Source organism: Falco biarmicus, chromosome 1 (genome assembly GCF_023638135.1).
Source record: "Falco biarmicus isolate bFalBia1 chromosome 1, bFalBia1.pri, whole genome shotgun sequence".
Taxonomy (NCBI): Eukaryota; Metazoa; Chordata; class Aves; order Falconiformes; family Falconidae; genus Falco; species Falco biarmicus.
The window spans coordinates 27,166,001-27,189,905 of NC_079288.1; the positions used below are offsets into that span (position 1 = coordinate 27,166,001).

General features: G+C 63.5%; 1 protein-coding gene across 1 annotated transcript; it reads right to left on the reverse strand.

Moving 5' to 3' along the window:
* SMTN (smoothelin) lies at positions 1–23,616 on the reverse strand. The gene is given in 21 exon segments (XM_056348573.1): positions 1–934; positions 4,815–4,966; positions 5,039–5,162; positions 5,238–5,408; positions 5,732–5,795; positions 5,962–6,024; positions 6,583–6,747; positions 7,025–7,100; positions 7,193–7,351; positions 10,675–10,769; positions 11,960–12,164; positions 12,166–12,284; positions 12,743–12,841; positions 14,163–14,235; positions 14,382–14,620; positions 14,865–14,967; positions 16,689–17,026; positions 17,118–17,196; positions 17,494–17,587; positions 17,816–17,976; positions 23,402–23,616. Coding segments are annotated over 21 exon segments (2,781 nt in total). The 5' UTR covers positions 23,453–23,616; the 3' UTR covers positions 1–783.
* Between the last annotated feature and the right edge of the window lie 289 nt (positions 23,617–23,905).

The following is a 23,905-nucleotide window of genomic DNA, read 5'->3' on the forward strand; positions in this document are numbered from 1 at the left end:
TACAGAATAAACCTTTATTGTCTGGCTGGTGTTGGTACATGTGTCAACGCAGGTGTAAAGAGGGTGACAGAGCAGGGAGCAGCGCTGAGCACGCGGTGCCAAGCTGGGGAGGTGAGCAGGGGCTGCTGTCCCAGCTCACTCTTTGGGCTCCTTGCTCCCCTGGGATCTCTTACCTCCCCACCTGCTCTCCAGCACATGGGTACTGCAGCCCCCCAGGGTGCATGAGTGCAGTGGGAAGCAGGGTGTCAGCACATGGCCATGAAGCTGTCCCCAGGGAGGTGGCACCAAGCAGGGCCAGCTGTGGGGAGAGGGACTTCCTTACAGGGGGCCAAGGAGAACCACTCACAGGTGCGCTACCTGTAGGATGCGCTATGACACTGGCTGAGGCTCAGCCCTTGACCCATGCCAGCCCTGGGCCCAAGGACACAGCCATGCCTGAGCCTCCCCAGAGACCTAGGGGTGCTGCCCGTGGGACAAACAACTCCTGGAGAACAAATAACTTAACACACTGGAGCACAGGAGGCAAGCCAAGCTGAGGAGCATCCCTGGCAGTGCCAGCCTTGCCCTGCCTTGTCCTGCCCACAGGGTCAGGCCACAGCCAGCGAGGGCAGAGGGAGCTTCAGCAAGGCAGAGGCATGGGGTTGCCCCAGTGGCAGAGCCCACCCCTCCACCCCCCCCCAGCGCTGGTACTGTGGCCCCCCAGGACCCTCCCAGGGCAGGCAGCTCCCCACCTGCTGGCAACCCTGAGGGCAGGGGGCAGCAGGATGGCAGGCAGGGCAGGCTCTAGCACTCTTTCTGCCGCATGCGCAACTCATGGCGACGCAGGTGGTTGTAGAGGGACTGCACATAGGTGAAGACGCACTTGGAGTCCGGCTTCTTCCCCATGATCATCATGTCTTCCACCTCCACCAGGGGCACGCAGTCCACCAGCGTCCTGCAGAGACGCAGCCCTCAGCACGGCCCTGGGCGGGCTGCCCTGCTGCAGGGACTGGGATAGGGGACTCACGCTGCCCAGGGCCTGCTGGTACTGAGCACTTCTGCCCTCAGTCCTGGTCAGCTCCTGCCCAGCCCTTGGCACCCACAGTCCAGGGAAGAGCACATGCTGCCTGCAACAGGGGCTGCCTGCATTTCTTGCCACCCTTGGTGCTCTCTGCCCCAGCTCTTGGTGCTGGCAGTCACCCACTACTGCTCAGGCTGTGCCCACCATCCTCCTCCTCCAGCTGATGCCAGTGCATTGCAGGGAGAAACCTGCCTGCCTGCTGGCATACATCCGTGCTGTGGCCCCAACACAAACCCCACTAGCTGGTCCAGGGAAGGACAAGGGGGGTCACAGTCACATGCTGCCCATCACTCCTGCTGCAAGCCCCAGCCCTGCTCTCCTGCATCCCGTCAGCCTACCAGCCCAGTTCCCATTCTCATCCTGGACCAGAGCCTGGGGGGGGTGCCTGCCCCAAGCACAGGATAGCACCACTGGCAGGCTGGGCACTGCCCAGGTTCGACCAGCTCAGTGGTGGCCTGTGCCTACCAGCTTCCAGTGCTAGGGTCTAGCCAGGGCCATGGCCAGCAGGTGCCAACCGTGGGGGGCCCTGACAGAGCAGCCATGGCTGCCCCCCGATCCCGGCAGCCTCTGGGCTCTGCAGTCACCCCTTCAGCAGAATGGCAGCCCTGCCCTCACTCTGCCTGCACCACCAACTCAGTGTCCTGGGCTACACATGCCATCTCTCCCCCAACTTGAGGGAGCTGCCAGCACAGCTTGGGTAGTCACTGCTACAGCCCAAGCGGGCATGGAAGGGAACTGGCCACCTCCATCCACCAAACTGGCCCCACCACCTTTCTGCTGGGGGCTAGTGGTAGTGGGGGTCCACAAGCTACCCTGCCACTGCTGCCACCCCTCCAACCCGGGTGCCTGCACCCCTGCCAGGCTGTGTGGCAGGTGTCAGCACCTATCAGGGGACAGACAGCACCAGAGCATCCCAGGCCGCTGTTGCCAAAAATGGCTGATGCAGCTCTAAGTGCTTGGGGCAGGGGCTGTGCCAGCACCTGGGGGCTGCTTGGCTCAAACTGGCAGCCCCCACTGATACCATGGCTGGTGCAGCTGCCACCCTCTGGCAGGGGCTCCGCCTCAGTGACAGGGTGGACTGGGCAGCTCTGAGCGCAAACAGGATCAGAAACCCAGGCTGCCACCCACCACCACCACATCCCCACAAGCCCTCTTCCCTGTCTCCCCAGGCTGCAGTAACCCCGCTGCACACCTTGGCCCTCCAGCACAGCCCACCCAACTGCACAGCTGAGGAGGAACCCTCCACAGCAGGTGCCAGCCCCCTGGGGAGCACCAGGTCCAAGGAGAGCACCCCAGCCTAGGGCTCTGCTGGGACCCTGCTCCTGTGCCCCACTGTCCCAGCTTTCCCACAGGGCCCCTGTTGCACTGAAGTTGATGGGCTCTGAGCCCACAGCCTGGTTGGCCCTGGCCCCACCTTGTGATTTGGCTGCCCTGAGAAGGCGGGAGGCTGTGTTCAGGGCCTTAGGAAAGCCCCCGCCTGAGCTCTAGAGGCCCCCTGCCAGCCCTGACTCAGGGAGTGATGGCAAAGCAACAGCAGCGCAAGGAGAGCGGCTCTGTCCTTATAAAGCCAGCATTTGGGCCCCGGTGTGCTGGTGCTGCGTGGAGCCCAGGGGAGCAATGGCTCCAGCGCCAGCTAGGATGCCCCTGAAGACAGACACAAACACTGCAAGACGAGGCAGGACCCAAGCCTTGAGTCACACTTTCCAGGCTCCCTGCTCCTGCCCATATATGAGCAGGCAGCACCGTGTGGGCAGGTCACCATCACCCATGCCTGGCCCTGCAGCAGCAGCTGCCGCTCCCCTCCCGCAGCCAGGGCTGGCAGCCCGCACACACCCCAGGGTGGGGGCAAGGAGGCAGCAAGTGCAAGCAATGATGCCAGGGCATCCTGGGGAGGGGCTCACTCACACCCAGGCAGCACAGCTCAGGCTGCTGCAGAGCACCCAGAGCGGCATCCCCCACAGCTAATCCCCTGGGTCAGGCTCAGCCAACGGGGAGGAAGAAGCCACAGCAGCACTGCTCCTGCTAGCGCTCTCCCTGTGGCTACAGAGCCAACAGCCCCGCAGGGTGACACAGCCCCCCCCTTCCCCAAATCCCCATGGGCGCTATTCTGGAACCTCTACCCCTCTCCTGACAACACCTTGGCCTCACTGGTTGACACCGCCAGGACTCACCCCTCACCCACCGGCATCCCCCAGCCTCTTGCCCCAGCTGCAGCAGCTGCTCCCTGACCAAGCAGCAGCTCTGAGGCACGGGGAGATATTTGGAGGGGAAGGTTCTCACCATCGCTCCCAGGGGGGTGAAAATGGGCTACGACTTTTTGGTTTTTACCAGCCCCTTCTGGACCAGGCAGCGATAGAATTCCTGAATGTATGTGTACACACACTTCCAATCTGGCTCGCGCATCCGGACCATGTCCTCCACGTCCAGCAACTGTGGACAGTCCGCGTGCTTCCTGGGGGCAGGGAGAGAGAGGGGCAAGCCAGTGACCGCAGCCCAGTCGGGGAGGGGAGGAAGAGAGAAAACAAGAGACACAGATCAATGCAGTTCCCGTCCCTCCCCCGGGCAGATGCTGCTCTGCTCTTGCATGCTCTGGGGTGCGCAATGCAGGGGCAGGAGGGCTCCAGGCACCGCCACGCCAAGGCCATTCAGTGAGATTGGGGGGGCACAAGCAAGGGAGGGGGAGGGCGGGGTGAGCAGCGTGGAGAGGCGTGAGGTCCAGAGAGAAGGACAGACAAAGGCAGAGGAGGAGTGAAGTGTCTGGTGCGCCAGGTGCTCAGGGAGCGGGTTCCAGAGCAGAGTGGCGCTCTATATAGCCCCTATATAGACCTGCTGGGAGGATGGGGTGGCAAGCCCAGTCCTCCTGCCCAGCTCCACTTGGAACCCCACAGCACAGTCCTGGTGCAGGAAGCTCGGGAGAAGACGCTCACAAGAGCTGGAGGAGGAGGAGGGACAAGAGGGCACCTGGCTTCCAGGCCGGAGGGATCAACGGCGCTCTCAAGTCCATGCCAGGTTCCCCAATTAAGGCAAAAAGTCCATTATCGGGAGCACCAAGAGCCAGGCACATGGCCCCTTCTTGCTCCACTGAACAGCACCACAGCACCCAGGGAGCTTGCAGGAGCTCCCAGCTCACACCACCACCCTGGGCACCGGCTAGGTTGGGATCCCCACCTGCCCAGCCCTGCCCCTGGGCAGGGTGCAGGAGGGGAGGAGGAGTGGGGGGGAGAGAGACAGAAGGAAGGAGAGAGGGGCTGGCTGCCAGCCCTCCAGCTGGATGCGCTCCCATCTCTCAGCACCCAGGAAAACCAGAAGCAAAAGGGGAAGGGAAGAGACTGAAGAAGCTGCAACGGCATTTGAGCCCCTACAACTGCAAAGGGAGGCACCTAGTACAAACAAACCCCACTCCCCAGGGGCTGTGGTCCCACACCCAGCACCCCAGGAGGGGATGTACTGCCTGTGGCTGGGTGGGCTTGGGAGACTGCTGCCCTGCCTTTGGGTGGTTGCTCTGCCCCACACCCAGGAAGCACAGACCCCCATGCCCACCCTTGCCACCCAACTGGGCTGCACTGGCCTCGTGGCCCTGTCCACATAGCCACTGCTTTCCCATGGTGTCCAAACCTTGGTGCACAACACAAAGGGAGCAATACTGATGGGCACCCACCTCCAGCACCATCACCCTGCCCGTGCCCCTCCCTCACCCTGGGCAATGAGCAGGAGAGCTGCCCCAAGCCTGTGTGACTGCACAAGAGCTACATACTCTGCGGAGGAGAAGGCCACCTCAAAGTTGTGGCGGCGGTTCTGGGGTGTCAGCTGGCTGTAGTCAAACGCTTCAGGGAAGAAGTTGTGGACCAAGGCGCAGAAGGCCATGCCGTCACTCCAGCTGGACGAGAAGTTCTGGATGTCCACATGCTGCAGGAGCAGGAGAGTTAGTGAGGGGCAGATCGACCGGCCCCGGGGAGGGGGACTGAAGGTGGCACTCACCTCATAGCCCCGGGTCTTGGCTCTGCACCAGTCCAGCAACATCTGCTTGATGCTGTTGGCATTGGGCACGCCAAAGCTGGAGGACCGCTGCACAGCGGTACGTGCTGCCACAGGGTTTGGTGAGCTGCAGCAGAAGATGTGGGGTGTTATCTACGTGGCGCTCACTGCCCTGGCTGGCCTGTCCCCAGCCCAGCCTCACCTCCCACCCTCCTTCTGCAGCTTCTCCATCATGGCCTTGCGTGCCTGTGAGGCCGATGTCTTTGGCAGGCTCTGAGCTTTCATCAGCTCCTTCTTCTTCTCAGCCTGACGCCGCTCCAGTGCAGCCAGGCTGCTCTGCCTGGAGGCACTCTCGTCTTCACGGTCGAAGATACTGGGAGAGCAACAGATGAAGTTAAGAGGGGCTGCAGGCAGCCCAGGGAAGGGCATATGGTGGCCTTGGCCCATTGCCAGTCCTAGCACTTTGGAGACCTCCATGTCCCTGGGAGAGAAGGGGGGTGGGCTTAGTGTCCCCGGCTGGCAGACAAGTCTCCAGGCCCGTGGGGACCACTGGAGACAGCGAATGTGCTCCAGTGACCAGGAGCTTTGCAGACATTCCCACACAGGGACACTGCAAGCTGGGCAGAGAGGGTTTGTGCAAGCAGATGGCTGACAGGGACCATTTGGGGCTGGTTCTGGGGAGGCACCACCACTCACCTGCCAGTCTTCTTGGAAGAGGAGCTGTAGGATGATTTGGTTTGAACAAACGTGCTGTTGCCACCTATAGAGAGAGAAAGAGAGAGGCCTTGGGAGGGAGCCAACGGAGGCAGCACCAGGCAGGTGTGGGGGCTCTTCCCATGCCACAGGCAGCGACAGCTCAGCAGCAGTAGTGCCCCTGAGGTTACACCCCGAGGATGCCACAGGGAAAGGGCAGCAAAAGCTCTTACCATCTGATCTCTTCACGTAACTTGACTCCATGGTTGTGGTACGGGAGGTCTTGGTGCCATCATCTGCAGGGGGCAAGGCTATGGGATCAGCTGGGGCAGGGGGGCATCAGTACTCATTGACACCCACTGCTGCCAAGCACCCTCACATCAACGTAGTGCAACAGGGAGAAGTCCCACCAGGGTAGACAGAGGGGTACAGTTGGCACAGGCCCCGCCAGGCAGAGCAAGGAGCAGGGAGCTGGAGCATCCTTCAGCTCCCTACAGTGACTCTTGGCTTGAGCCACCCAGAGACTGGGAGAGCAAAGGTGTAGGGGACCAAGGTGCAGACAAGGCTCCTGCTACCCCAAGAGGATGGAGGATCAGGTGGGAAGAACCAGAGCAGATCCCTTAAAAGTTCCCCAGGCAGGCTCTGGACAAGCCAGAAGAGATACAGCAAAACACAGCCCTCAACCACGGTCCTACTTCTAGCACAGTCAAGCCAGACCCAGGACAAGCAGCAAAAGTAGCAGAGAGAAGCTGAGATGGTAGAGCACCAGGAAAGACTCTGCATGGCCTCCCGAAGGGCCAGCACACCAGCCATGCTGGGCAAGCAAACCCTGTGCCCCCCAGCCCAGCCCATACTAGACTGGACGAGACGCTCTGTCTTGGTGACGGTGCTGCGCGCCGAGCCATCGGCTGACTGTGTGCTCTGCGTGGTGGTGGTCTCTGTGGCATGGCCAGTCCTCCCTGCTGTAGCCTGGTTCCTCATCTCCTGCAGCTGCTGGTCCCGCTCCTTCTCCCGCTGGTCTGCAAAGGCAGGTAGGAGATGGTATCAGCAGTGAGAAGCAAGGGGGGTGGGCACAGTCCCTGCCACACCAGGGGTCCTGCCAGCTGCTGCCAGTCCACAACCAGTTCATAGGAAGGATGATGCCTTCAGCCTGGCACAACCAGGGATGCAGCAGAAGACTCAACACACCCTCCTGCTTCACCACAGCTGAATAGCCCTGCTCGAGCACCCTGCCAGCTTTACCTACAATGCCATTGCCAGAGACCCAACTTCTGCTGGGTTCACCATACTAAGTACCTCGCTTGCGCTGGCGCAGCTCCCGCATGGCATTTCGGATCAGTCGCCGCTCCTCAAAGTCTGTTGTCTGATCCAGCTGCAGGAGGAGGAGGTGGTCAGCATCACCCCTCTGCCACCAGCTCAGGGTCCCACCGCCTTCCCCCAGGAGCCCAGTGGCAGAGGAGGTACCATCTTATCCAGAACATCCTCATCCTCGATCCTGTTCAGCTCCTCGATGTTCAGCTTACGCCTTCTCTCCAGCTCCCTCACTTGGACCTTCTCCATGCCATTGGGCAGCTCTGGCTCCAGCCTTGGTGCCTGGGGCTGCTCCACCACCTCTGGCTCCATCTACAAGGATAGGACTGTGCAACTGAACCTGCACCAGCTTGGCCACCCTGCACGCAGCTCAGGGTCCAGGGTCCCCATCACCCTGACACTTGCCCAGTGCCGCTTGCAGCAGTGACCCTGGAGAAGACATGCCACATGCGACAAAACAGCTCACAGCCAGTGGGGTACCATGGGCAACTGCAGCGACCAGGATAGGCAGGGAAATGCAATGTGCCCCCCTGCAGCACTGCCTGCCCCAGGAGGGCATGACAGTGTCTGACCTGCTCCCAGTCTGGTTGCTTAAACATCCCCAGATACTCCCCACACCCCATCACCACAGCCGCCGGGGCCCTCCAGCAGGCAGGGTCTGCTCTGGTGCTGCAGGCTGGGCAGCACCTGGTGCCCAGCAGCAGGAAAGGTGCTGGCAAGGCCAGTGTGTGCTGTCAGCGGCACAAGGGATTTCCAGGGAATTAAGGGACTTAGCAGAGAAAAGATCTTGCGCAGGAGATCAAGAGCCTCCCCCGCGTCCCTGCTCAGGATCTAGGCCAGCTTGGCCCCTAACAGAGCAAAGCCAGGACACCAAGTCCTTTTCAGCACGACCCCCCAGCAATGCACAGCAGGCAGTGGGCCAGGCCCGGAATAGGGCACGGAGGCAGCAGAGAGGAGGTGCCAGCATGGGACTGGAGCAACCCTGCCACGCACCTGGCCCCATCCTCTGTCCTGCTGCCCTGGCTCTGCATCTGGTCCACCACAAAGCTGCTGGCCGGTGACACTGGCCATGTGCCACCACCTGCACCTCACCATTGCTGTGTGCGGGCAGGGGTGGGACAGCTGCGGGAAGCCCGCCTGCCGGGCCAGCGTGCCAGCAGCACAGAACAGGTGGGTGCCATTTGCAGCAAGCCCAAATGGCAGCAGATCCCAGTGACACTGCATCACCATGCACCGCAGCCACAGTTCCACCTTGTGCCAGCAGCTTCACCTTGGCTCCAGGCACCCTCAGGACCCCTACGGGCCGGTGCCAGCCTCTCACCCCCCTGCCAGGCGCTGCCGTGGGGCAGAGCTGCCTGCACTCACGCCACTGTCGCTCTGGGAGAGGTGTGGGGCCGATTGCTGGCGCATGCTGGAAAAAGCAGGCGGATGAGCCACGGGGTCACCAGGCTCCTCAATGCCCTCAAAGGATGTGCAAGGGTCCAGTGCTTCCAGGAAGAGGGTGCTGAGGTCCTCCCCGGGGGGCTCCTGCAGCCGCAGCCACAGCACCAGCAGGTCGAGGCGGTGGCTCAGGCGTGCCAGCTCTGCCCGCAGCTCCAGGTGCTCCTCCTCCAGCGCCCGCAGCGCCAGCACCAGAGGCTGCACCCGCCGCAGCACCTGCTCCAGCTGCCCCTCCACCACCACCCAGAAAGCCCCCAGCTCCTGCCGCAGCTCCACCAGCTCAGCCGCTCTGGCCTGCGCCAGCCTCTCCAGGCTAACCCCTGGCATGGCAGCAGTGCCGGTCCAGCAGGCGTTGTGGCAAGCCCCTCAGCTGTCCTCCACCCTTTATAGGGGCTCTGGGTGCACCACCCCCATCTGGAGGCCGGCACAGCAGGGCTCCACGCCTGCTGGGCTATTCTTGTCACAGTGGCTGGGGGTCCTGTGCAGGGGTACCGAGGCAGGCACAGACACTTGGCAGCATTTCCAGCCCTGGAGCCAGGTGGCTCAGTGAGGGGGAGCCCTGACAAGCGGCCCCCCCAGCCCCAGACGGCTGCCAGTGCCCCCGAGTGCCAGCTTAGCATGGCCGGGGGGCACAGCACATGGGTTAGAGCCCCCATGTGGGATCAGCCCAAGGCCATCATTGTGTCGGATGTGCTCCAGGGCTGGGGACCACTCACGCCATGTGCGCTTTCGTCCGAGCACCCTCCTGCTCCTGGCTTGCATCACCCACAACACACCAACATCTCCAGCCCCAAGCTGGCGCCAGGGCCCCAGCCACGATTTTTGGGGGCCTCCATCCCATTCCCCCTGTGCTGCCTGATGAGTACCCCAGGGGTGCAGATCCCTGCACAATGGGCACAGGCAGCACCCCACCAGTGAGAGGACATGCCGCAGCAGTCACTGTCCCCAGATCCCACACCCCGCTGGTCCCTCTGACCAAGCCCTACCTGGCAGGGCTGCCAGCACCACTACCGCTGCTGCTGCCGCCTCCTCGTCCTCCCTGCCCACTGGGATCACACCTGGAGGCTGTGTCTCCCGCTGGGCAGCTGATGGGTCCCAATGCCCCCACCCCACCAGGCAGCACCGCTAATACCTTAATGAGAGCTGACGGGCTGCTCAGGCCAAGCCTGCCCAAGCACATTAATGCGGGGAAGTCACCCCTCTGCAGGCAGCGAGCTGCCCGCAGGCAGCAGGGCCTGCCAATTAGTGCAGGCAGCACTTGAAAGCAGCCTTGCCAGGCTGTGGGTGCTACCTGCTTCATGCCAGTAAGGGCTGAGCCGAGGACGGAGCAAGACAGCGGAGCCAGGGCTACCAGTGGTGCCATGCCACTGGCAATGTCACGTAGGTAGAGGCAGCTGGGAGAGCCAAGCGCATGCAGGGCCACAAGCAAGGCAGCGCTGCACTTGACATCCCTGCTCCTGCCAAGGCTGCATGCATGAGCGCCTCGCATTACCCTAGATGGCCAGGAGCAGATAAAAGCACTTGAACGGGGCTGCCTCCCGTGTACACCCAGCTCCGCCACCCAGGGTGGGGGGAGGGCTGCGTGTGCATCCCTCTCCCCCCCCAAAACAGAGCAGAGGGTTTCAGTTTGGGGGTTTTCTTTGTTGTTGTTTTTGTTGGGTTTTTTGGTTGGTGTTTTTTTTCCAGTCACACCCAAGAATCCCACCTGGGCCAGGCGGGCTGGGGCTGCTGCTGACTGCAGTGCAGGAGGAGGCAGGACCCCAGCCCACAGCTCCAGGGTAGATCAGAGACTCTCAGGGAACCTCCCCTGGGGCAGGGACCCCAGCGCCATGACCAAGGTCCATTGCCAGGAGGGAAAATAGAGGGATGGGTGGCAATTGATTTTTCCCCAAGCTGCTCCCACACTAAAGGGTGTTTAAAACAGAGGGAGACCCACAAATGGCTCCCAGCCCACCTCTCCCCCTGGCACCCTGAGAGTCTGCATACATGGCACAGTCCAGGGCACTGGGGACTCATGTGGCTAGGACTGTGGGTCTACACATGAACCTCAGGGTCTCTTTGTAAAAAGGAAAACAGGCACAGCCTCTGGACTGTACCACCAGTGCCAACCCACCCAACCTAGTCACTGCTCCCCACCCCAAGCCCAGAAGCCCCCAAGTATGAGCCCATGGCACCCAGCCCTTCTGGGCACTCACCTTGGTGACATTGCTGCTGATGCTGCAGAGGCTGCTGACGCTGCTGGGGACAGTGGTGATGCGGATAGGGGTGCTGCGCAGCCCCAGGGTCACCTCTACAAGAGGAGCAAGAGGCACACAGGGTTTGCTGCAGCCCCAGCCTGGCAGGTTCAGCTCCACACCTGGGGAGCGGCTCTGGACAGGCTGCCTGGCTGCAGCACGCACCCTGCCTCAGCAGTGGGCATTGAACTCTGGCACAGGGGAAGGGCTCAGAGTACAACCAAGGGACAAGGAAACCAGGCCACTTTCCCACCCTGGCTCATCCTCCTCCCCCCATGAAAGGGTACTTTCCAGTGCTCCAGCTGGAGCCAAGACCCCCTTGGTGCAAGGGATGGGCCCAGCATCCTGAGCCAGCCACATCCACAGGCAGGCAGGGCCAGATCAGACACTGCGCAGCAGCAGGGGTGGGACAGTGCAGGACAGCATGGAATTCCCTGGACCAGCAGGTCAGTGGGGACAGTGGATGGGGCAGGCCTGCAGGGGTTGGGCAGGGGGCTGGGAAAGGACCCAGAGCATGAATGTGGCAGGAGAGCAGGGAGAGTGACAGGCTGCAGGGCCAGTACTGAGATGCCCCGAGCAGGTTGAGTGTCCCTGCCAAAGGGTGAGGGCTGCCAGGCACACTTCTGCCCATGGTCCCTGCTCTTCTGGCAGTGCAGATGCTCAGCCTCCAGCACCCAAATGCCAGCGCTTCTGCTCACATGTCCCATCAATGCCTGCCTGGCCTATCACTACCCAACCTGCTCATTGCTGCTCATCTCCCTGCTGGTCTCCACCTGCTCACTGGTGCCTGCCGCTCTGCCAGTGCCCAACTGCCCACTGGCACCCATTTGCTCCACTGCCCACATCATCCTGCTGGGAGCACTGTCCCACATTGCTTATGGCTCTGCCAGTGTCCACCTGCCTGCTGTTGCCCACTGTCCCTATGGTGCCTGCCTCCCAAATGTGGGCCCACCTGCCCACCTTTCCCAGTCCTACCTCCCTGAATGATGCCACTCAGGCCCGCCATCCCTACGGCGCACCGCTGCGCAGCTCATCTTCCCCACCCCGTCCTCAGAACGGGGGCTCTCTGCCCCTGCCACCCACCCCGGCTGTCTCCCGAGGGACACCACCTGCCTGCACCACCCCGTCTCCCCCACCCCACCCACCCACCCGGTGCCCCAGCCGCTGGTCGCCCCTGCACAGTGCCCACCTGCCCGCTGGCTGCCGGGGGTGCCCCTGCCGCTGGTCGCCCCTGCATGGTGCCCACCTGCCCGCTGGCTGCCGGGGGTGGCCACGACGCAGGGTGCGAGGGGCCGCACGCGCCCATCCTTGATCTCGATGGTGAAGCAGGTCTTCATGCCGTCGAGGCCGGGGCGAGGACTGGCAGAGACCGTGGCCGGACGCCGCTCTGCGCCTCCGCCGCCGCTGCCCCGCGCGTTTTGAGCGGTCCCCGGCGGTGCCGTGCGGGGCCCCCCGCTGCCATTGGCCGGGCCCGGCCCGCCCCCCCGCGCCGCCCGCCCCCGCCGGGGTGAAGCGCTGGGCGCGTTCCCGCACCGAGGCGGCCCGCGGCAGGGACGCGGCGGGGCTGGTCTCTGGGGGGGGGGGGGGGGGGGACACGGACACGGGACAAGCATGGTGGGGTCACCGGTGGTGCGGCGACCCCACCAGGCATGCTGCGCCCCTGGGTGCCCAGACCGTGCGTGGGGGCACAACCCCCCTCCAGTGCCCTGCCACCACGCACATGCCTCATGTGCCTCGGTGCTAACGCAATGCATGCTGCCCGCCCCCCCCCCGCCCCCCATGCTGCCCTTCCCTCCAAGCTCCGGCCCCCCTGCTTCCACTGGGGCCTTGGCTGCTTGTGGACACGGGTGGGGAAGGGTGGATGCTGGGGAGGGGAGGGGGGACGGGGGCAAGAAAGCAGGTGGGCAGCCAGCACTGCTCAGCCAGCAGCAGCCAGCAGTGTCCTGCCACTGCAGAGCTCCGTGCCTCCCCAGGCTCTCCCACCACTGGGAAGCAGAGAGAGCAGAGGCAGCTCCCACTGGGACCTTACCTGTGCGGCCAGCCAAACGCAGACAGGAGGGCGCTTGCTCCAGCTGGTGAGTGTTCAGGCAGACCGGGGTCCCTGCTACATCCCGGGTGGTCACTGCTACTTGGGAAGGGACAGGCCAGATATGCAAGGGGAGCAGAGGGTGAGCAAGGCACAAGGTGCTGTTGCCATCCCTGCCCTCTACCACATCCCCCCTCCAAGTCTCTGGGGCCCCTCTCCCTGTCATCCCACACTCCCCAGAGCATAATGCCAACATCCACCACTGCTCAGAGGCTACCGCGCACCGCAGGCAGCTGGTTCTGCCCTGCAGTGCCAAACTACACTGCAGAGGAGAGCAAGGCAGATGTTGGGGTACCCACACCCCAGCATGTCAGTGAGTGGTACCTGGGGTCTGTGCTGGAAGATTGGGATCGCTCTTGCACCCACCAGGCCCTGGCATAGCAGGGCCAGCCCTGCATTGCCTCTGGAGGGGAAGGTGAGGGGGCCCAGTGGCTCAGCCCCTGCCTGGGGGCACCCAGGGTGCAGGCAGGCACTGAGCAGGCAGTGCTCTGGCCTGGGGCCAGAGTTGCTGATACCCAAGTTTGCAAGGGGCAGGGGGGGCCTCAGCCTCTCCCCAGTACCCAGATTTCAGCCCCTAGGTGAGACAAGGAGAGTCAGATACTGTATGCTTCCCTCTGCCCTGGTGCTGCAGCCCACCACCCACCAGCATCTCCCCAAGGTTTCTGCCTTCCCAGATGCCAGCAGCCCCTCAGGGCTTCTTGGAAGAAGGGGATCTCCACCTGCAAGGGTGGCTGCAAGTGGGAACCCTGACCCTGGGGACAAAGAGCTGCCTTCTGGCCCTCCCCCCCCCACCCTCCTGTTCTCCCAGCACAGCCATGGGGATGGTTTTCCCAGCAGTAGGAAGAGGGCAGCTGCTGGCCACTGTGATCCCTCAAGGCTCCAGGGAGGAGTAAGGTGCTTGGCCCTGGCCTGGCCAGTGAGCATAGCTCCAGGGGGGTCAGGGTCAGCAGACGCATGACTCCTAGCCTTATTGGGACAAAGAATGCAAAAGGCCAGGGTTTGCTGCCTGCACGGATTCCCTTTCATGGCCCTGCTGCTGCCCAGCCTGGAGCTGAAGGATTGGTAAACAGCCCGCCTGGCACCCTGCTCTTCCCTGGCACCCTGCTCTTCCGGCACCCAGCTGGGGCAGGCACTGTCACTGCACAGCTGGGTGGCAAATGGCCACTGGCTGTGGATGGCCCTTGGCCTGGCCATGTCCTGCCCTCACATTCCTGTCCCAGTTGCATAGACTTAAATCACATCCCCAGGGCTGACTCCTTTTCCTGCACTGCCGGGATGCATGTGCCACAGGGCAGGGGGGCAGTGGAGGTGGACATGACACAGGCACAGCCCCAGCACTCCCTCCCTGTGGGGCTACACTTACCCACTGATGCCTCCCCACACCTTCTGGTTGGCTCTGGCACCTGACCATGCACCCCAACACCGAGCTGCAGGGACTGAAAGGGGCAAAGCAGTCAGCTGAGGAGAGCACACCCTCCCCCCCAGCCTTCCCTCCCACCACCCGGCTGCCTTCACCTGCAGGGCTGCCAGCCCCTAGTGAAGAGGGCAGTGGCAGCCCTGGACCATGCTGCCAGCTCCGTACCTGGCTGCCAGCACTGGGCTGCTCCACCTGGTGGCTTTGCCCTCCACCAGGCTCCTGGGCTGTCGCAGGGCTGCCGGGGCTCCCTTCCTTCCAAGCTGCCTGGTGCTGCCCCTTGGGCTGGGCTGCATCCAGGGAGCACAGCTGGCCCTGCGCCGGCTCCTTGCCACCATCTTCAGGCTCCAGACCAGGCTCCTGGGCCGGCTGCAGCTCCAGGACCACAAGGGTCCCCAAGACCACAGCTGCAGGAGAGAGAAGAGGCTCTGCATGGGGAGAAGCCTGTGGCTACCTGCAGGACATCCCTGTGGCTACCTGCAGAGCATCCTGGCTCCCATGGCCCCGCCAGGTGCTCAGCTCCCCTGCCCACACCTTTGGGAGATGTGGTACTGCCCTCTCCATCCTCCTGCCCACAGCTGGCCCTGGCACTGCTCCAGCCCCAGGCACGCACCCAAGACAGCTTTGGCACTGGCATTCACAGGGACTCACCCTGGGTGCTGGGTTTCTGGGGGTCTCCCGCCTGCTGTCTGCATAGCTCCTGCATCCCAGCTGGGACATTCTCCCGCTCCACCATGTCATCTTGCCTGTGGGCCTGGGGAAAAGCAGGGTGTGAGCGGGGCCAGCCCCACTCTGGTCTCTAACCAGGTCACCCTGTCCCACCCCTGCCACCCAGCCAGGGATATGCTGCAGGCCGTGGCCTCTTCCCATGCCACCCAGGTCCCTACTGGCATGTTGTCAGGGATGGACAAACCGCTCCCTGCCCAGGGTTCGCTGCAGGAGGCTGGTAGTGAGACAAGTGTCCCCACACCCTGCTGCCTCCACCAGGCAGGGAGATGCTATATCCACTGAAGTAGGGGCCCAAACCCTGTGCAACCCTGCAGCTCCTGGTACTCCTCTGCATGGGGCTGATAAGCACCAGGGCATGGAGCAAGGAGCTGGCTCTGGGGTCCCTCTGTGGCCCCGGCCACAAGTACACCAGCCTTGTCCAGCATGGCTGCCAGGAGGGGAAAACAGACCCTGTCTAGTGCCCCTGAGGCAAGGATCACCCAGTTTTGCATCACCCTGTCCCTGCCCCGCAGCACCAGCAGCTCTGCTCAGCAAATGACGTGATCCTCTGTGCACAGGACCACATGCAGGTGACAGGCATGTCCCCAACATATGCTTGAGCAGGACCAGGCATGGTGTTCTGTTGTCACCAGCCAGACCACAGGGTGCCACAGTCCTGGCTGTGCCAGTGCCTCTAGGAACACTGTGGGCTCCAGGCACCGACGGCCCTGGAGTCAGAGTGAGAGGTTGAGAGCAACCCATACCCTGAAAAAGCACAGGGAAACCAAGACCCAAACCCAGGCACCACTGCAGCTGCCGTTTAAGGGAAATGGCCTTGGGTTTGGATCAATCAGCCAGAGTGCAACAGCCCCGCCAGCTGCTCGGGAGATGTCCCAGCACGGCCAGGACTGGGGGCAACATGCCAGCACATCCGGATGGGGAAGGCAGACAGTGCTGAAAGGTGGCACAGGGCCATGGTCCTCCCTGCAGACACTTGCCATGGCCCCAGGGTAGGCAGAAGTGGAAGCTGGGGTGAATGGAGGCAGATGTGGGGACCTACACCTTCCTGCTTGGCTGTGGTTATAACCAATTCTTCTCCCTTCCCCACCCTCTCCTGCAAAGGGCAACCTCACATGGTGTCCCTGCAGCGATTGCCTACCACCACAAGAGCCACAGTCCCCTGTGGGGTCACCACTGCTGCATAGGAAACCCAGGCATGTGCCATTCCTTTCAGCCCTGCACACCAGCTCAGATTTCCCCCACCCAGAGAGCCCCCACCATGGCTGGTGGGCACCAGCCTTGCTCCAGAGTGAGCCCCAGCACCTCAAGAGCCAGCAGGAACCAGCATGGGGAGGGGGATGGGAGGGATCATGGTTTCTGCCTGTGCAAGGGGATTGATGCAGGCAGCTGCTTGCATGCAGGATGAGTGGCTGACATCTCCAAACAGCACCATTGCCAGAGCCACAGCAGGAAGGGGTGCACCAAGCACACTGAGGGGTCTCACAGACCACTCCCCCACAGCACTCACACCCAGGCTGCATCCTCAGGGAGAAGCCTGGACACCCAGACTTGAGCCCCCAGCTTACCACCACTGCAGCCACACTGGCACAGCCCAGCTGCATCCCCCAGGCCCCCAGCTCCACCTCCCCAGTTCCCTCAGGTGGTGTGCCTGACATGCCTGGGAGTTTGTGCCACAGGCAGGCTGGCACAAGAGCCCAGGGAGGTTTTCAGTAGTTCTATCCCCCCAGCAGCACCCTGCACACTCACCACTGAGCCTTTGGCCTCCTGGGCAGGGGGCTGCTCTGCAGCACCCCTGTGGCCACTGTCTTCTGGCCCAGCCAGCACCGGCTGCTCTGCATCATCCTGCTGGCTGGTGTCCCCACTCCTAGATGTAGCCAGGGGCTCAGCACTGCCCTTGTCATGGCTCTCCCCACTCACATCCAGGGCTGGCAGCTCAGTATCACCCCTCTGGCTGTTCTTCCCACTGTCAGCTAGGGCTGGTGTTTCAGCATCATCCCTCCGGCTGCTTTTTGCATCCCCAGGCACTGCAGGAGGCTCTCTGCTGTCCCTTCGGCTGCTCTGTGTGTTCCCAGCCAGGGTTGCAGCTGGATTGGAAGCAAAGGCAGTGTTTAGGAAGCTGCCCATGTCACAGGCTCACCAGGGCAGCTGCTCTGGGACCCAAGGATGGTGCCTCACCTTCAATCTCCTCAGCCCGCAGCTTGCGGATGGCAGCTCGAATCAGCTTGCGCTCCTCATACTCACCTGCTGCCCGCAGCTGCAAGAAGGAAAGACCCAGGAGAGAAGCAGAGTCAGCCCCGGCACACAGTCAGCCCCGGCACACAGTCAGCCCCGGCACACAGTCAGCCCCGGCACACAGTCAGCCCCGGCACACAGTCAGCCCCGGCACACAGTCAGCCCCGGCACACAGTCAGCCCCGGCACACAGTCAGCCCCGGCACACAGTCAGCCCCGGCACACAGTCAGCCCCGGCACACAGTCAGCCCCGGCACACAGTCAGCCCCGGCACACAGTCAGCCCCGGCACACAGTCAGCCCCGGCACACAGTCGCTCACCAGTTTTGTCAGTTCCTCCACATCAGTGATGGCTTCAAGCTGCTGGGACAAGGCAGCCAGGGCTGCCTGCTGCTTCTCCTCCAGGCACTGGGACCTGCGCAGGGGCGAGAACAGCCAGAAGGGAGCTGCCATGGGTACTCAGAAGCAAAGTCCTCTCGTAGGCAGCCAGCAAATACAGGCAATGGGCACCTCCCACGCACCAAACAGCTTGGCGCCGGGCTGCTCCCACCCTCACACCCACCCAACTCTGTTCAAGCCACAGTGGGGACAACGCTTGGCCCCTGGAGCAAAGTGAGACCCCGGCCCCAGTTCATAAACTCACCGCGGCCAGTTCTCTTTGTCGTCCTGTCGGTGGCTGCCACGCTCTGGGCGGAAGCGTTTGGATGCCAGCGCCTCCTCGTCCCGCTCCAGCTCCTGCCGCTGCAGCTCCCTGATGGCTGAGCGGATGCGGCGCCGCTCAGTCAGGTCCAGCGTTGCCTCCAGCTGGGTGTGACAGGGCAGGGCTCAGCACTGGCACCAGTGGCTGTGGCCCCCCAGTTCAGTCCTGGTACCGCCCTCCGCTGGGCTGCTGTGGCTGCCCACACACCATACAATGGGGCCGTCTGTCTGTCAGGGCCCACGCATACACTGCCCGGCACTGCCTGGCCCTGCAGGGAGCGGGCACAGCTCCCCCCGGGGGGCAGGATGCTGAGACCAGCCATGGCAAAGAGGGGCTGTCATGGTGGCATCCAGACCTCTAGGCATGCGAGGGGCAAGGAGACGGGGCACATGGCATAAATGCCCATTGGTGGTCCATGCAGCCTCCATGGGTTGGTTCGCTGCAGCCCTGCCTCCCAATGCCATCAGCACAGGGATGAGCCGCTCCACGCAAGGTGGGTGAGACAGCAGAGTGGGACAGCAGAGTCTGTTCCCCTCCCACCCCCACAGCACCCAGGAGGTGTTGATTTGGAGGGTCCCAGCACCCCACTGAGGAGAGGTGCCCCTCACCCCCCCTGCAGCCCTACCTACCCTCACCCAGTACTAGGGGATGGCAGGCAGCTCTCAGAGCCAATCCATGAGCAGGATCTGTCCTAAATCAAAGTCCAACCCTCTGTATGTAGGAAGCGTGGCCACGACCCCCCCTACAGCCCACCCATGAACATCTCATGGGTGCTTCTCAGCCCACACAAGGCCATGTGCCAGGACCTGGCACAGGCACCCTGAGCTGCTTCCCCTCTTCCAGATCAGGTCCCCAGCCCCTGTCCTGCCACAGGCCCAAATGCTTTGAGGGGGCCATGCACAGGCCCCTCCCAAGCTGAAGAGGGGCAGAAGGCAGCCAAATCTGCAGGGAAAGGCCAGCCAGGGCAGGCACAGCCCCACTGTCCTCCCATCATCCTGCTGTGGGACATCAGGACTGAGCCCAGGAGGCAATTTCCCATGGAGCTCATTAAAAATAAACCCTGTGACCCCCAGCAGCTGCTGTCAGCAACAAGCCCCAGCATGCTGGGAGCAGCTGCAGCTACGCCATGGCACAAGAACATCAGACCCCTCCCTCCCAGTCCCACAGGCCACCACCAGGCCACCCATCCGGGCTCTTCAGGTTCCGCTGCAGTGAGAATCCAGGGCTGGTCCCTCAGCTGTACCCAGGCTGAAGAGTGCTGAGGGCCCCAATCCACCACCCACCCACAGAACCCCCCTTCACAGAGCCCCCACAAAGACATTGCCTTTCACCTTGGCTGCTTGGGGTTTGGGGACCAGGGGAGGATATTTCCATCCCAGTGAACCCAGCCCGTGCCAGCCAGGGGCATTATCCTTCCCCAGATGGATGCTTGGCAGGAAACCCTAGCACAGGGGTCCTCAAACTACAGCCCACGGGCCGGATACAGCCCCCCAGGGTCCTCAATCCGGCCCCCAGTATTTACAGACCCCCCCCGCCAGGGGTTGGTGGGGGGAAACGAAGCAGCCGCAGATGACCTCCTGCCACTTCATCCGCACGCCGGCCCCCTGTTTAAAAAGTTTGAGGACCCCTGCCCTAGCAGGATGCTTGGCAGCTGGGACCACCGACCCCTGGGGCAGCTCCTCCATGCCAACCCAGCACTGAAAATGCACGCAACTGCAAGGGCATGCTCCCTCCCACTCTGGCAGCCCCCCCCCCCCCACTGGCTGGCAGTGCCATCCCTCCCAGCATGCTGCGCCACTTTTCACATCCCACAGCAGCATGTGTCTGCCTCCTGGTCAGAGCTGGGGCTGCAGGCCCCCGAGCTCTTATCCAGAGCTGGCATCTCTGCCAGTGCAAGGGCAAGGAAGCAGCTGGGAAGAGCAGGAGCCACTGCATTGCCAGGGCAGGGGGATGTCAGGAAGGAAACCAGCCCCTTTGTCCACATGGGCCTCCCATTTCCCGTTTGCACTGGGCCTGCCTGCCCAGGGCAGCCGTCTGCACCCTGGGGATGCTGCCACAGGCAGGGATGCTGGCTTCCAGGAGAAAGGCGTAAGATGGGGCCCTTCCTGATCCAGCAGAGACAGTGGACACCCTGGCTGACCGGGAAGCCCAGCTCCACAGTGCACAACAGTGGCAGCAATGGGGGTGGCAGCAATGGGCTGGGGGAGCAACAGAACCCGGTCCAGCCCAAAACAAGGGGCTGGAGGTGGAGGCCCCATGGCAAGCATGGCTCTCCCCACAGCCATGCAAAGGCCTTGAGGACAGAAAAACACTACTCTGTCACATGCTAGGAGGCCAAAGCCCTGGTCCTTCCCTAAATAAGCTGCTGGTGTTGCATGGCTTGTCTCCAGCAGCTGGGTCAGAGCAATGAGGAGGGGGGCAGCAGCTGCAGAAGCCAGAAGTGCAAGGAAGGGGGGGGGGGGGGGCGGCAGGCATGATGGGGTACCCACCCCACACATCCCAGAGCAGGGGGAACCCTGGCACCCCCGTGCTACATGACACCTGTCTATTAGCTCCAAGGTCTGCCCTGCACAGGAGGCTCCAGCTGGGACCTGACCTGCACCCAGGTCCTGGAAGTCTTCTCCCCACAGGAGAAATGGCAGCAGAGCAGGAGAAAGAGCCTTGTCCCAAGCCCACGTCAGCAGGGAGCCAGGATGAGGCAAATGAGTGGCTTTGGAGGCTCCATGGCCAGCAGCAAGGGGAAGTGTGCCGGAAACCACAGCTGGATCCAGGGGTGGGGAGGATCTGAGAGGCCCAACCCTGCTGGCATGGGCAGGCCCAGGGATCAGCACATGCCAGAGCCCCACCAGCCCTGCCCAGCCAACGGCAAATTAGTGGTTATGAGCAAACGCCTGCCTCAGCACACACACAACATGGCTTTGTGAAAAGGGTGCTGGCAAGGCACCCATCAGCTGCTTTCCTGATGATGCTCAAGCAGAGCAGTGTTCAGAGCCCCAGCACAGCTGGCAGATCCTCCAGGAGGGCTAATTACTGCCCTGCATCCATTTGGTTCCCAGAGCAGCTGAGCACAGAGCACTTGGGAAGGCTGGAGCCCGGCCACTGGCAAACTGCTCTGGGAACAGGACCCAGGCACATCAAACACCTCCTGCAGCCCCAGACTTTGCTGTCACTTTTGGAAGGAGCCACAGAGAGTGTGGCTTCCTCCTGAGCAGAGGAAAGCAGGAAGGATTGCTGGGTGACAGGGACATAGCAGAGATGCAATGCTCCTTGGGGTCATTGAAGCCTTTCCCAAAGGCCACCAGGTATAAGAAGGGGAGCTCATGGCTGTGACTTTCCTAGCTCAAGCCTGCCCTGTCTCTGCCTGCAAGGGGATTTGCATCCTGCCTGTCTAATTAACCACACTGAGAACTGGAGGGGCTGGGAGAGGCAAGCAGTCCCCAGCCTGGGCCAGCAGAACACAGCCTGGAGCTCGGCACAGCCCTGAGCAAATAATCCCCTGCTTCCAGACACTCAGCTAAGGGCCACCTGGCAGCAGCACCCAACCCACATTGTCCACTGCAGCTCCCCCCCGGGCTCCTCCAGACCTTTGGTCATCTTCATGCTGCATCACAAGTTCATCCCAACTGGTCTCCCCAGGACTGGGGTAGCAGCAGGCAGCTGGGGGGTGAAACCACGTGGATGCCTGTGGGAGGCAGATGGGGGGCAGAGGCTCCCCAGTAGCTCTCAGCCCAGCCACAGTTCTGACAAGGGGGCTGCAGGAACCTGCTCACATCCCCCAGCCTCCTTCCTCCAGGACCCGCAGGGATCTCACATACTGTTGCCAAGGTCTCACTTGCTCTGGGAGAGAGGAGGAGAAGCAACCTGGAGCAGAAGGCTGCAGAGAGCAGAGGGAAAGGGAGGAAGCGGTGGGAGAGGCAGTTTTCCCTTATATGGGCTAATCCTCTTCCAGCTGAGTGGAGCCAAAACCTAACCAGAAAGAAAAATAATTCCTTCCCTGCCTCACGTCATCTTGGAGCAGGCTTTCCCCAGCCCATGCCACAGAGGCACAGGGAGATCCGAGCCATGAGACCGGTGCTCTGGGGACACAAAGCCCCAGTGGGTCAAAGACAAAGCCCTGGGGAGAAGCGGTGCTTGCTGCTCGGGTGAGATCCACCTTTCCAGGCTGCTGGAGACCCAACCGCACTACAGACCTGGCACCCACCCCATCACTGCTCCTGGGGCTCCTTCTCAGTCCAGGAACAGCGGCTGGGACATGACTGAGCTAAAGCACTGGCCGGACAGTGAGAAACCCAGACCACCCATCCCCACACTCCAGGGCCCTCCATTGACCCCAACAGGACCTCACAGAGAGCGGTGGGCTCCTCGGGCCACCACCAACGAGCAGGTCTGCGCACTGCCACCCAGAGCGGGCTGAAGGTGGCCCATCGAGGGGCTCTGGCAGCCCCGTGCAGACCCCCTGCCCATGGCACAGCGCCGCTCCCGCCCCCCGCCCGCGCCGCGGCACCCCGACTCTTTCCTGTTCCCGCAGACGTGCCTTCCCGGCTGACTCAGCTTCCTGCCGCAGCCCTTCCCAGCCGGGCCAGACCACCCCGCGCTCAGCCCCGGCACCCAGCAAGCCCCCTGCCCCGACCCCCGGGGCTGGGGGCAGGCAGCAGGGCTGCCCGAAGCAGGGCAAGCGTTTTGTAGGTCTTGCCGGTGCAAAAGCCCTGACTGAGCAGGTCACAGTCCAGCACCCGGGGTCCCACCTTTGGGACACAAAGGCGCTCGTCTCGTCCCGTCCCCCCCCCCGAGCCTACGCAGCCCCGGCAGCCGCGAGGCCGGGCTCGGCTCTGACTCCCGAAGAAATAAACGGAGCAGGAAAGCGGCTCGACCGTCGCTGCAGCAGCCGCCACACACGGAGATGCTCAGCCACGCGGGCAGGGCACGGGGCGCAGCTGCTGGCACAGGCCAGCCCCGGGCAGCACGGCAGTGGAGAGCCGGGCCAGAGGCAGCCGGCACCGGTAGCGCGGTGAGCTGTTAACGGAGGCGGCCGGAGAGAACGTCCCGGGCGGGAGCCGCCGGCCAAGGGGACGGGGCCAGCACACTCAGATGCAGCCTGAGCGCGGGTGCGAGCGCAGCGCCGAGGCCACCAAGCAGCGGGGCCAGAGCCTGCGGCGTCCCTGGGCAGGACGGGGCCGTGCTAGAGCTGCCCTGCGCCCAGAGCTCCGGCCCAAGACAGCTCGGGCCCCTCCGGTGCTGCTCTCCGGCCCCACCAAGCACTGCGGCGGGTCCTGGCCAGCGGCCCCCGTCATCCCCCAGGCTGAGGGGCGGCGGCAGCTCCGGCACCTACGGAAGGCGCGGCCTGGCCCACGATACGGCTAAGCCTCCGGGGCCAGCCCGGCTGCCAGCCCTGCCCGCGCCCCAGCCAGCCACCGCTCGCCCGGCCTCGACGGGGCGCCGGGCACCGCCGGGCACACTCCGGCCCGTGCCCCCGGGAGCCGCCACGAGCCAGCAAAGGCTGCGGGCAGCCGACCCGCCGCGGGGACTCACCAGCTTCCGCAGCGCTCCCTCGTCCATGCCGAGAAGGTTCTCCTGGGACATCCCGGGGCCGTGTCACCGCTGCCGGCCGGGACTCGGCGGCGAGCCGAGACAACAAAGAGCGCTCGGCTCGGCTCCGCTCCGCTCGCTTTAGGTCCGGCCCGGGCCGGCCCGCACTCCCCACAGCCCTGCGGCCGCCCGCGGATTCCCGCCAACGCGCCCCGCCCCGCCCGGCGCCCGCCGCCACCATTGGCTCTCCGCGCCGGGCGGGACGGCACGGCCCCACCCCCGCTCCGCCCCCCGCGCAGGGGTAGCGCCACCCCCGTGGCCGCCGAGAGGGGGTCCGGGCCGGGGTGGGGGGCTCGGGGGGGTCCCGGGCCCGTGCGGCCGGGTCGCCGCACCGGGCACTCCGGGCTTCTCCACACGCAGCCGCGGGTGCACCCCTGTCCGCGCCGGTCCCGTGCGGAGAGCCCGGGCCTGGGCCGGCGCGGGGTCACGGTGCAGCGGACCGCTCCC